We start from the raw sequence: 14,131 nt of genomic DNA, 5'->3' as shown, positions 1-14,131 counted from the left end.
TTTATTTTTTAAATAGTGTCTATTACATTATTTTAAATTTTTTTGTGATTAGATCTTAACTTCTTTACAATGGTTATTACCAGTGTTGGGGCTGTTAAATAAACGCATCACTTAAAAAAAAAAGTCATAATATCTGAGTGAATAATATCTAATATCTTTTTTGATAATGTAATGCAGGTTCCTTTTTAGTTTAATTAATTAGCTTTTAAAAAATAAATTGCTAAATTAAAATGAATGCAGTCATAATGAATCACGCACTTAATAAGAGAATGTGCTCATTATTTTGAAAGCATCGAAGAAAAAGAAAAGGGGATTATCTCTATAGACGATGATATTACTTAAGACAAATAGTACAAATGTAGCAAACACATTGCTTAAAACTTTCAATAATCTGTATATACGACACATATAGCTCTGGGGTCAGGAAGTTCTCAGATAACATTATCTTAAAATATTTTTTATTTGTTTTTTTAAGGGAAAAATTTGTGTTATAGAGTGTGTTGTTAATTGCAGAGCTCCTCTATTAAAAAAAAAAAAAAAAAAAAAACTAGTTCTAAAAGAGATCAAGCCTCAGCCGGGTCTGAAAAAGCATAATGTAACATAATGCATAACTAACTAAGTAACACATAGTTACTTTTTTGGGGAGTAACTCAATATTGTAATGCATTACTTTTAAAAAGTAACTTTCCCAAACACTGGTTTTTACAAATGTGCAAACGATAATTTAGTGCTTAATTAGATTTGTATATTAGCATTATCAGTTTATAATTTATAATAAAAACATCTTCTATTATCGTTACTTTTTAATTTACATATAATATTTTATGGTGCAGATCAGACAACCACAGCTGTTGTGAATTATTTACCATAAATTGCACAGATCTTTTTTTACTGTGTAGACCAGCACCAAACTAGCATAAATCAGCATGCACCTGGTCTTTCCAACAGACACGTTACTTACAATCTTAGTTAATTAATATATTATAAGAATGCAAGTTATATAGAAAACACAGAGAACACGCACAAAAAATGCTTGAGCCAAAGCTTTCAGGAAAATTGAAATACTGTAACATTGTGTCCTAGCTGGTAATTACTTTGAATGACGCATAATAAATGTAAGTGGTTCAGCATTCGGAAAAGCCCGTTGGAAAAAGCCCAGTAGTTAATATAGGTCTGACAAAAAAGCACATTTTAATTAACAATAGCTTGCTTTGATCTCCCTAATCACGCCATTTCAGAGGCTGTTAAATAACATGGATTGGACACAAAAATAAACACCAATCCTGATTTGTAATTAATCTCTAAATGTGCATAGTGATCATCTATATAAAAAACCATGTGTCCTGCATTTGTGCCTCAGAGGAAATGAACCAGTTATTAATCTGAAGCGTCCCATAGTCAAATCATAAACAACCTAAATAACCCATCACCTGAGTCCCGCTCACATAGATTTGCATACTGTTCAATACAGTAAGCCTGGAATTAGATATTATACAAAGACAAACAACAATGCGTCTTGCCGCTGCAGAGAAACCCATCAGATTCTGTGCCACATCATATTACAGCAGTGGCTGAATCACAGAATGAGCTGTGTGTGTGTTTTTACCACCTCTGAGTAAAATTGAAGTCAGTTCCACGCAAGATATGCAATTATATGAGAGGGCTTATTCACCTCCGTGACGCAGAATGATTGCGAGCCTCTCTGGTCAATGTTGTTTCATTCCCTTCATCATTCCATGGCAAAGTTTTATCGTTATATGAGGCAATGAAGAGCACTGAGGCATGCCCACATCCCTATGTTTTATGGGAAGCCCTTGGCAATAATTTTCAGTGATGACTATTAATACTAGAAGCTTAATTGATTTCACCAGAATAACCTAAAGACACGAATTAATGCAACAAAATAAGAGGAATACAAAGCCTGTGGGTGAAAGAGAGAGAGAGAGAGAGAGAGAGAGAGAGAGAGAGAGAGAGAGAGAGAGAGAGAGAGAGAGAGCAAAAAAATATTGAAGAAAGTTTTAATCAAGGCTATAGAAAATCAAGGAAAAGAGCCTTCTCACATTTTGTACATTTACTTGACTAAAATAAATAGAAAAACAATCTAGTTTTAATGAGACTCTGAAATCGAGTTGAAATGCATTTCAGGATGGCGACTGCAAGAGGAACAAGAAATTCTTCAGCCATTTTCATACTGCTATAGTTAGCTGAGAAGTCAAATAAAAGAAATAATTGGTTGAGTTTTTTCCCCCCTAGTATTATATGGGAGTGACAGCCTGTTCAGACAGTCAAGGGATGTTCTTGTGTTATCATGGAGGCTTCCTTATCTCTGTCTGACATTTAAGATAACTTTAGAAAAGCATTAAAGAGTCACCTGTGTCATTGGTTTTTTTTATCACTTTTAAAAAGTTGAAAAGATTTTTGTGAGGGATTTTTAGTGCTTTTAATGCCAAAATGCTATAAAATAGCAGTTCAATCTCACATTTAAAGGCATAGTTCACCCAAAAATGAAAGTTTACTTACTATTTGCTCACCCTCAATCCTTTATGAGGTTCTTAATTCTGCTGAGCACAAAATAAGATATTTTGAAGAAAGCTGAAAACCTTAAACCATTGACTTCTATTGTATTTGTTTTTTCTGCACTGTAAAATCCAATAAGTTAAGGTAACTCAAACTGTTTGAGGAAACTGATTGCAACAAATCATTTAAGCTCAAAAGCTAAGCTTAATGAGAACTGTGAAGTTAATCCATTTGAGTAAATAAAGCAGTTTGAGCAGAGTAAAACTCGATAAATAAAGAAAACTCAAACCAACTGAGGACTGTAAAACCCAATTAGTTAAGGTAACTTAAACTGTTTGAGGAAACTGATTGCTACAAACAATTTGAGTAAAAACTAATCTGTACGGGTATTGTAAACTTACTCCATTTAAGTTGAAGTAATGAGGTATTTAATTAACTTAGCTTTAATACTGAGTTCAAATCTCTTTTCAAATAAATAGGATTAACTTTCTGTAAATTTTGAGTTAACAAGACTTAATTTGATAAAGTTCACTGTTGGGTTTTACAGTGTAGTATGCATGTCAGTGGTTACAGGTTTTCAGCTTTCTTCAAAATATCTTATTTTGTTTTTATCAGAATAATGAACCTCATAAAGGTTTGTAACAAGTGCAGGGAGAGTAAATGATGACAACATTTTAGGATTTGGGTAAACTATCCCTTTAACGTTGAATAACTCTGCTGAAAAAAGCAGCTTAACCTAGGCTAAGCTGGTTGGCTGGTTTTAGTTGTTCAACCAGCCTGCATTTAGAGGGGTTTTGGCCATTTCCGGGTTGGTTTCAGTCATTTCCAGCCAGGTTTTAACAGGTCAAGCTTGACCAACGTGGTTTAAGCTAGACATGGCAGGTTTCGGCTGGGCTCAGAGCCTAGCTAAGCTGTTCAAGCTCGTTTTAGCTGGTCATCTGTCAGCCTGACCAGCTAAGACCAGCCTGGAAGTGGCCAAAAACCCTTTAAAACCAGGCTGGTCGAACAGCCAAAACCAGCTTGACCAGCCTGGTTTAAGCTGAACATAGCTGGTTTTGGCTGAGCTCCCAGCCTGGCTAGGCTGGTCAAGCTTGTTTTAGCTGGTCATATGCCTGCATGATCAGCAACGACTAATGGCCAAATGACCAAAACCCCTCTAATATCAGGCTGGTCGAACAGTTAAAACCAGCATTTTTTTTTCAACAGGGAATTCTTGATTATGACAAGATATATGGGGACACTGGTGTTAAGTTTTTAATATATAGAAAACAAAGAAAGAAAAAAAGGAAGAAGCTTTGAACCAATAAAACAAGTAAAAGTAACACAAAACTATTGGACGTGTTCATTTTTGCCCAGAGGAAATGCAATTGTTACAACATGTCCAGTGTGAGGTAAGTTATCACAATGAAACATGCTATTAAACTGCATATTGTCAGGAAATGTATTGAACGTGTCTTATTTTGATCAAAAAATTCACAAAGTTTAACATTTAAAACAGATGTGATCTGATATTTATCCTACACTTGATTAGACAACACAACATAAACGGTTCAAACATTTAAAACGTGACGTGTCAAGTACTTGATATGACTGATTGATTGCACAACTGAACTTTTACCTACCGTCATATTATAAATAGTTGCTGCTTGTCTGAATTAGCGTTAGGTTTTATTAACCAAACAATAACAAAAATGATACAATTAGAAATTTATATAAAAGTTTTGTTAGACATGAATAACGTTAGACTAACGTTAAGCTTGTAACTCGAAGTTGCGTAGATTTCGTCGCAGTTGAGGAAATGTATCAAATCATAAAAGTATTAGAAAACAGTAGACAAACTACATACTTTAACATTTAAAAAAACGCCTCTGTAAGATATTTATTAAAACGGCCATTACGGAAAAGAGTACTCAGCATTTCATTGGCCAGTTTTCGAATAGGCGATGATGTTCTCGTTTCTTATTGGTGAATGCGATCGACTGCGATTGCATTGACCAATAGAAACGCTGAACAGCACCCGACGCGCGAAGATCTGAAAAATACGGAAGTGTTATGACGGAAATGCTGTTTACGTTTGAGTTGTATTATGAGTGTGTTTAGATCGCACGCTATAAATACGCGTTAATATACATATAAGTGGACAAGAAAGCAAAGAAACTTTGACTGTGACTGCGATTTAATGGGTAAGTTTATTCATATTATTGGATCAAATAACGTTACAAAAAGCAGCAGAAGTGGAGAAGTCAAGTTGGGGGATACGTCTTTGTTGTCGAAGCCCATATATATATATATATATATATATATATATATATATATATATATATATATATATATATATATATATATATATATATATATTAGTATTTTTAAAAAAGAAACAAGTATATATATATATATATATATATATATATATATATATATATATATATATATATATATATATATATATATATATATATATAGAGTTCATAATTTTTTGCCATGTTTTAAAGTATTGCAGTCATTTACATACTAAAACTAAATCTATAAGGACAAAACCTGCAAATCCAATAAATAAATATATATAAAAATAGTGCATATAAAAATGCACTATTTATGCAAAAATATATATATATATATATATATATATATATATATATATATATATATATATATATATATATATATATATATATATATATATATATATATATATATATATATATATATATACACACACACACAAACACACACACACACACAAAAATAATTGAATAAAAGTAATTTTATAACACTTGTTTGGCATGCAATATCAGAACTGTGAAATAAAAAAAACTAACCAGCAAATTCTCATGCAGTAAACAACAGATCCTGCTAGGATGGATGATATCTACACACTGCAGCAGGAAGTGGGCCGGGGAAGCTATAGAGTGGTCTTCAAGGGGCGCGTGACTGAGACTGGCTGGTGGGGTGCAAAGGGCGACACAGTAGCCATCAAACGCCTGCCATGCTGTAGTCCAGAGAGCATAGAGCTCTACCTGCAGGAACTATGGGCTATGAGAATCACAGCACGAAACCACCCCAATGTCATCGCTCTCTACAACTGCCTCTTACAGACCGGCCCTCGAACACTGCAGCCCCTCAGATCGAGCAGGCTGCCTTTGGATCTGGTGGAGAGTGCTCTCAAAGGGAGAGTTGTGGACAAAGACTCCAAAACCCAAACGAGGAATGCCTCCAGGTCAAAGAGGAGACTGATTTCTAAAGAGGAGGTTCCCAGGCGCTGCTTTGCGCTATGGTTGGTGATGGAGTACTGTGAGGGTGGAGATTTAGGCCAGTATATTCTGTCCAGGCCACCGGATGCTGAATGCAATAATACCGTGGTTCGGCAGATCTGCAGTGCCATTGCGTTCCTGCATGAGCATGGGATAGTGCACCGGGATCTAAAGCCAGATAATGTTCTCGTCTGTCTTACTAAAGAGGGACCAGTCATGAAGGTACAAATTGTATACGTTAATATTTCACAGATTATGGTGTTACAAGCAGCTACTTATAACAAACAGTAAAACCGGTTGCTCATGGCGTATTTGGAGTCAAGCTAAGTGCAATTGTCATGGGCTTGATTTGCATTTTCAAGCTTTCATGTTGCTTTTTGAAATAGCCCACTTCTTATGCAGCTTTTTTTTTCTTTTTGATATGTATGTATATTTTTTGTAGTCTTAAGGCATAGCTAATGTTCCACCTACAGTTGTGATTATATAGCAAAGCAATACAAAAGTTCTTTTGAGGTTGTATTTGCATGACAGACGTAGACAGATTTGGGTGGTGCCCTAAACTGAAGACGCTGTTCACAACTTAAAGTGCATAGGAATATTTTTTAAGATGGAAGGGGGAAGAGTAAATGACCATTTATGTTGTTATGCGTTTGGGTTATTGTCATTTGTATAGTAACAAAATGTGTCTGAACACTTTGATCTGTTTCTTGAATCATTACAAAGACAGTGTATGTCATTCCCACAGCAAAAAGGTTGGCAAGAGAATCAGCTTGCATATGTTTTCAAATAATAAGGGTTTTTAAACATTTGACTGCATTCAAAGACAGTCAGTGTAGTGTGCTTTGAAGCGACTGATTCATTGCACTATAAATGTGTAGTTTATTCCAGTCAAATATTGCCCATCCAATGCACAAATATGGATGGGAAGTTGCCTTGGGCTTATCTTGAATCGGAGTTATCTGCAGTTGTTAAAAATTTGTGCTTTTGTAGTTAACTTATCCCCAACAAGCATACTGAAGCTTTATTTTAGAGAAATTCTTACTGAATATTTTTAATAATATTAGACTGTATTTTTTTTCTAAGTGGAACCTACATATACTGAAACAAAAAAATGATTTAAATTGTATAACGGGTTTTGTAGATGTAATTAAATAAATATTCTATTTATAAATGCTGTATTAAAATATACATATTTTCTATTGCAGAGACAAAGAATGATGCATAATGTCTTTGTAGACGTTAATAGGGCTGGGCGATTTGACCTAAAACCAAAGTCTCATTTGATTGAACATTTAAGTCCATTACAATTGCTTAACGCTACTTTTATTTATTTATTTTTGCCTTTATAGTTTACAGACAAGTTTTGTACAGTAAATATGCTCAAATATTACGAGTGATTTTTGAATGAAGTTTAAGTTGAATTAATTAATTTGAATTGGTTTTAAAATAATTGAAGTAAACACACACTATCTATTATCTATCAATATTTATTTAACATCAACGCTGAACAACTGAAATTAAAACACACATTGCCTAAAACACGGATGTCCAAGCCACCCACCCTCATCACCACTATCAAACTGACCAATCTCAAAGCTTGCACTACATGTCATTGTGACGTGCAGTTAAATTGTTTTTGAGAGGTGCGTGGACATGCGAAGGCTGCGCCCGATCGTACATGTGGCAGAAGTATAATATCAGATTAATATAATAAGTATAAATCAAAATATAATAAGTATAAATTAGCCGTAACAGATCAGGGTCACGTGACTCTACAAACAGTAGGAAAAGAGATTAAAAAGATTTACCCAGCCCTAGACATGATTATTTAACGCTCTAATAAACTGCTCTTTAATAAATAATTATAAATGAGGCTCTGTGGTTAACACTGTCACCTTACAGCAAGAATTTTTTAATTACCAATTATTAAATTTGGTACATTTCTAACATCATCACACTTTTAGATTCCCAATGTTTCTGCTGTGTGATTCGCTCTTAAATCAATAATGTATGATAGACTGAAAGTTCAGCTTTTTTAATTAGAAGAAAACATTTCACCCCAAAAAAACAAAATGTCCTAAGCGTTTTACATAAAAAAATCAGTCTACAGGCTTTCATTGACCAAAACTTTATCTTGTTTTTTAGGTTTCTTTATAAGATGTTCACAAATTGGGGGAAAAAAGCTATTAATACATGAACATTTTTTGACATAGGCTAGTTAAATGGATCATCAACCAAATGTTAAAATTTACTCACTATTAAGTCACCCTACAGTGTAAAGCAGGGGTGTCAAACTCAACTCCTGGAGGGCCGAAGCCCTGCACAGTTTAGTTCCAACCCTGCTCCAACACACTTACCTGTAGGTTTCAAACAAGCCTGAAGGACTCAATTAGTTTGATCAGGTGTGTTTAATTAGGGTTGGAACTAAACTGTGCAGAGCTGCGGCCCGTTTGGAACTGAGTTTGATACATGTGGTGTAAAAGGTTCTTTTCTCCATAGAACGCAAAAGTAGATGAAGACTGTAACCACTGACTTCCATAGTAGGAAAATGAAACCTGTAACCGTCAACTTCTACAGTATTTCAGCATCTTCTTTTGTGTTTAAAAAATGGAAGAAACTCGTAAAGGTTTGTAACAAGGGTGAATAAATTATGACATATTAGTTGTGAAACCTGTATACAACAAGTCTGTTTCAAGTCCCACATCTAAAATGTGTATGTTAATTACCTCCTCATGTATTCCAGGTTGCAGACTTTGGCCTCAGTAAGATGCTGGACAATCCTACAGATGGTGTTCAGAGCAGACTGGCTCTGTCCTCTACATGCGGCTCAGACTTCTACATGGCTCCAGAAGTTTGGGCAGGCCGTAGTTATACAGCTCAGGCTGACATCTTCTCTCTGGGTGTGCTTTTCTGGGCTGTGCTGGAGAGAATCACTTTCTTAGAAGACGGCACCAATCAAGAACAGCTGGGTTAGTCGAGTCGAAAATACTTTGGCACATTTAGCATCAGCCATTTAATGTTTTTAATGTCTTTGTTATTTAATCAATCTCGATCCGCGATGCATGCATTTTTATGATTAAAACAAAATAGGAACTTGCATAGGCAGTTAAATGAGGTCTCATGATAGCGGATTAATATAAAACCCATCATACTGTGATTGTCACAGAAAAGGAACAGAAATAGGAATGGAAGAGAAAAGTTTTCAGAGCCTCACATCCCTGGCACTGGCAGGCGGGTGGCTATTTTGGTTACCCCTCTCACTAGTTACCATCATACAGACCACTTTAGATTGGTGAGAAAGCTTTGTTGTTGAGTGCTTGACACAGCAGCCCATTAACTTAATGTGTAATAGCTGAGATAATGTAAAGTGGTCTGAGGACGCGAGGTTTGGATGGAGTGCATAAGCTATTCAGGCAGTCCTCAGTAATTACTGGAGCCCAGCGATTTGCTTAACTGAGAGCAGGCAAACTAAAAGGTCAAATGTTGTAGCTTATTTATATAAGGGCAATTAGCATCCTTCCACTTATTAACTTCTCTGTATGGTGTGTTCGTCTTAGAGTTTTGTGAATTAGAATGAATTTGTGCTAGGCATATTTCTTAAACCCAAAGAATACTTGGGATTGCACCCTAAATCCTTGCTGATTTTTTTTTCCACACTTTGTCAGAGGCTTTCAAACACCTTCTGAAAGCTAAATTGGGACATGCACAGTTGGTAGTTACAAGAACTATCCCAAAAATGGAATTTACCCCTCTAATCAAAAGTCTGGTCGCAATCACAAAGTCAATAGAAAGCCAGCTGAATGCAACATCAAGTGTGCCATTCAATAAATATTTTGTGAATGCCACCAGGAAAAGGATTAAAGGTGCAGTAAGTTTGATACCTAGTGGTTAAACTTGCACCCCTGGTTCAAAACACATGCAAGAGTAGGTTGTTAGATTGACAACATCAATAAAAGCTGGTTTAAATCGTGTTCTAAATAAAAGCAAAGGCACGTGATAGGAGTTTTTGTCCTAACCAACACCTGAAATTTATATTTTAGAAACTTTCTTTTTTTGCAGCTGAACAACAGGAAACTGACAATGCTCTCCTCAAGTACATGTCATATGCTTTATTTAGTTTTAAACGCTAATAATGTGAGTTTGAATGCCATTTTACATGACATTTATTGCCATACTACTGAAAGCAGCAGCATAGAGTTCACCTCAGATCTTAAAAACAAAATAAACCGTTTGATATTAAACTTTATAGCTGTGATGATAATGATAAAGAGGTTTAATATGTATTAATTAGATTATAAACCTTACCGTTTCGTTGGAGTGCAGAGAGTGCATATATATTCTGTGCTTCTGAATGGCTAATAACCACCTCATGTGGAACTCTGAATCTGCGTCTCATTTCAGTTACTGATGCACACTTTGAGAGCCTTCCTGACTGAATAAATGAAATATGCTGTTTTTCACCAAGGCAACCTGAAGTGTTGAAACATAATTGGCTAAAAGCAGAACATCTGACTTCAACATTATTTTTCAGATAAACAAGAATGTTCACTTTGCATCTTTCTTCAATGTCTGCAAACATATTATGGTATTTTGCTTTAGAAAAGTCAAAAACGTACATACAGCTCCTTTAAAGTGCAAGTTAGTTAAAGGGGAAGTAATGGATAGTTCCTATTACTCTTCCTGTAAATATCTGGTGCAAAAGTTCCTTAAAGGGTTAGTTCTCCAAAAATGAAAATTATGCTATTAATTACTCCCTGTCATGTTATTCCAAACATCTGAAAATTTTGATAGTATTCATAACACAAATTAAGATATTTTAAATTAAATCCAAAATCACCCTCATTCTCCATAGACATCAGCAGTCCTGACTCGTTCAAATTCCAGAAAAACACCTAATAAACATCCACTAAACAATAAACATGTCTTCAGTTACAAGAATACTTTTGTGCGCACATAAAACAAAAATAGTTAATTCAACATTCTTTTCCTCCTCAGTGTCAGTATAGGGCGCACATTCATGGGAGTGTGTGATTATTGAATTAAGTCATTATTTTTGTTTTATGTACACACGAAAGTATTCTCGTAGCTTACTAATACTTAGGTCACCACAGCGGAATGAACCACCAACTTATCCAGCATGTTTTACGCAGCAGATGCCCTTCCAGCTGCAACCCATCACTGGGAAACATCCATACACTACAGACTATTTAGCTTACACAATTCACCTATAGTGCATGTCTTTGGACATGTGGGGGAAATCAGAACACCCAGAGGCAACCCACGCCAACACATGGAGAACATGCAAACTCCACACAGAAATGCTAACTGACCCAGCGATGTTCTTGCTGTGAGGTGATTGTGCTACCCACTGTGCCACCTTGACGCCCCCAGTATTCTCATAAAACCCCAAAATATACTTTGAAGAAATGAATTGACCTATTTTAGTCACAGCTTTTTAGTGTTGGACTATAAAGAAGAGGGCAAATTCAAATGCAGTATTCGGTAGATCAAAGGTAACAACAGTGAATGAAGGACCTGTTTCACCAAATGCTTGAAAATGAATTAAGCATAACATGTGTTTCCTGTTTATTGTGTGTAGGTGCATATGTGATGCGGGGCCGCTGGCTCTCCCCATTAGCAGAAGCACTGTGTGAGAATCCAGACCTGCAGCTGATCATCCCTATGAGGACTCGACGGGCTCCTCCACTGCCCCCTCCTCCAAACCCTTCCATGTGTGAGCTTCTGCTGGACATGCTGGATGTTGACCCAGACGCCCGGCCCACCGCGGACCAGCTGGAGGAGAGAGTCCAGTGTGCTTTAAAGCTGCACTGATCTAAACATCAGGCTAAACAAACAGACTATTACAATTTTTTTTTTCATTTTTGCTAAATTGTACACCACAAAACAGGGAGAAATCAACACAAGACCACTTAATGTACTGAAAAACTTGAAGATAAAGCAGAGGGAAGTTACTGAACAGAACAGAACAGCCTGGGTACTGTTCATTTGTTTGAAAACTGATATTTAAAAAGAGAAATATGTGTTGAAATATAATAAAAGGATGACATTTGCTAATATAGCTATGGGAATAAGAGAATGAACTGAGAATTTCCAATTGGTAATAGTTTGTCTATTAGTTTCTCTGAATTTACAATTTATATTTACGTGTTTGAGTAAAATGAAATGTTGGTTTTGTTCTACTAACTACTCATGATTTAATTTAAAAATAATTAATTTAGAACATTAAAAAAATGTATAAAATAACTTCAGACATTTATATTCATTTTTACAAAGTTAAGAAATCAGTGTTTGGAATAACATTTTATATACTGATTTTGTCCAATTGGCATTTTCAAGGGGGGAGATGGAATATAATATGGTTTTCTTATTTAAAACATGTTATTAGAACAAAAACTTGTTTACATTTTACTCAGACTTATATCCAGTAAATACATTTTCAAGTGGTCTCCTAATTTTGTCCATAGCTTTAGGTCTGAACAATTGCAAATGGTGATATGCATTTCACAGTGGCTTGTGACTGTGAAAAAGTTAGTGGAATATTTTAGATGTTGTTTGTTTTTAATGATAAAACTAATTTATAAAATGCCACAGTTAACACTGCTGTTTTCCTTTTACATAAACATGCTGGTTACATCATTTTAATTTGTAAATGTGAATTTAATTTTTTAAAGAATGATCAATATCACAGTTTTTTTTTTTTAAACAATGCAGGCTAATTAGTATATAACTTGTCTCGTATTTTCAATGATTTTTATGTATTTATAGAGTAGACTATTAAAGAACAATATAAAACAAGTTTAAACTTGCTTCAAAGCCTTCGTGTTTATAAAGATAGCCCGTCATAATCGGTGTCTGTGGTGTTGTCAGACAGGAGAAAGAGCATTCACAACGGTCACACCACAAATCGCCACCTTGAAGCGACAGTGTAATTATAGAAAGTCAAAATGACTGAAACCTTTGAAGTTTCACAGCTGGTGGCGCATTTTCAACATCTAGATCGGAAGGCCAAATCAGTCGGTTTCCCCCTAATGCGCATCTGTGAAAAATGGCACATGTATCAATCATCCAGATCGCCTGTTTTCCACCAGCCGGATCTGACGCTTTAGTGGCCAGCCTTGTATTTGGTTTTGCCCAAGGAAGGATAACTCAAATGGCTTTCTGGTTTAAGAAAGTGCTCCATCTTCTAAAGGAAATGAAAGTCTCCCTTTGTGATGGATATAAATGATATCTGGCTGAACCTGAAGTATTTGTGTTCAGCAGTTTTCAGAGTGAAAAGTGAAATTTTTTAAACAGATCTCCGTGATCAAGCAGTTAACTGCAGCGCTGAGTTGATGAAGGCCAATAATAATGTCAAAGTTGAATATTAATGGATTTCAAGATGGCTAAAGGTTTCAAAACATTACAGCCTCTCCGGCAATAATATAAAGCGTCTGTGAATCCTCCTAAGTGGATCTCATCTGTGACATTTCCATCTCAGGAGACACTTTGCCCTTTACCTCACGCTTGGCTGGTTTGCAAATGAAACGCTGCGATGGCTCATCTTGACCTCGATGGCCAAATATGCACATCATCTAAACACGGCACTCTGTCTTCCTCTCACTGAGGTCATCATCAGAATTAATCCTGCATTGGTAAGATTTTACTCACGGGCAACGATGGCCGTAATGAGCGAGGGAAATTAGCAACATTCAATCTGGAATTGTCGTTAAAACTTCTGGAGATTGAGTGAAAGCTGCTGATTGGTTTGCAAAACGACAGTGCCTCTGTTCATTGTCGTTATTGAGCCATAAACGTCACAACAAAGGTTCTGTGCCAGGAAATTATGAGCTCAATGATTGTTAAGTCATCACTTTATTGCGGGGGGGTAGCAAAACAACATCTTGCCATTTATTGGAAGCCATTTCAGTGATGACAAACCCCTTACAAGTGCGATCGGACTTGAGCTGGGCTTTAAAGGGTGGTCGGTCATCATTCGCCTGACACCTTGACTCACAGGCAGAGATAGCGATATAATCGGGTTTTGCGATGTCAAATGAAGCAGTAAAAACCCATCAGCAGTCATATCATGAGGTCTTCCACGGAGGAGAGCTCTCGCCATGCCGGACGGCGTTTCTCAGAAATTGGTGGTGTGGTGACAGGCACTAAACCTCGGCAGAGTAGTTCACTGAACTTTTCATTCTGTCAGAAATAGAAGCAATTGAATTTCAATCATTTTGGCGACAGTTTTTCATATCGGAGCCGGACAGGAGATCGCCGTGGATGATTTCTTACCCATTAATTCCGCTGAATGTTCGGTGATGGCTGTATTATGTCTATTCAACTCCATCCAAATTGCCTGCCTT

At 35.9% G+C, this 14,131-nt stretch overlaps 1 protein-coding gene across 2 annotated transcripts; it reads left to right on the top strand.

The window, feature by feature from the left end:
* Window positions 1-4,543: 4,543 nt before the first annotated feature.
* si:ch211-63o20.7 lies at window positions 4,544-12,591 on the top strand. 2 transcript variants are annotated; one of them, NM_001045121.2, is given in 4 exon segments: window positions 4,544-4,700; window positions 5,355-5,990; window positions 8,512-8,737; window positions 11,368-12,425. In NM_001045121.2, coding segments are annotated over 3 exon segments (1,074 nt in total). In that variant the 5' UTR covers window positions 4,544-4,700; window positions 5,355-5,375; the 3' UTR covers window positions 11,601-12,425.
* The last annotated feature ends 1,540 nt before the right edge of the window (window positions 12,592-14,131 follow it).

The sequence above is a fragment of the Danio rerio genome, chromosome 20 (assembly GCF_052040795.2).
Source record: "Danio rerio strain M-AB ecotype USA chromosome 20, GRCz13ab, whole genome shotgun sequence".
NCBI classification, from domain to species: domain Eukaryota; kingdom Metazoa; phylum Chordata; class Actinopteri; order Cypriniformes; family Danionidae; genus Danio; species Danio rerio.
The sequence above is the reverse complement of the archived record's forward strand: the minus strand, read 5'-3'. Positions and strand labels throughout refer to the sequence as shown.

Excerpts from the sequence above, each read along its gene's own strand:
- si:ch211-63o20.7 (XM_087297545.1), top strand. The coding sequence starts at position 8,281 with ATGAAGACTGTAACCACTGACTTCCATAGTAGGAAAATGAAACCTGTA. Across the intron at positions 8,395-8,511 it reads AATGGAAGAAACTCGTAAAG|GTTGCAGACTTTGGCCTCAG; the intron begins GTTTGTAACAAG and ends CATGTATTCCAG. Across the intron at positions 8,738-11,367 it reads CACCAATCAAGAACAGCTGG|GTGCATATGTGATGCGGGGC; the intron begins GTTAGTCGAGTC and ends TATTGTGTGTAG.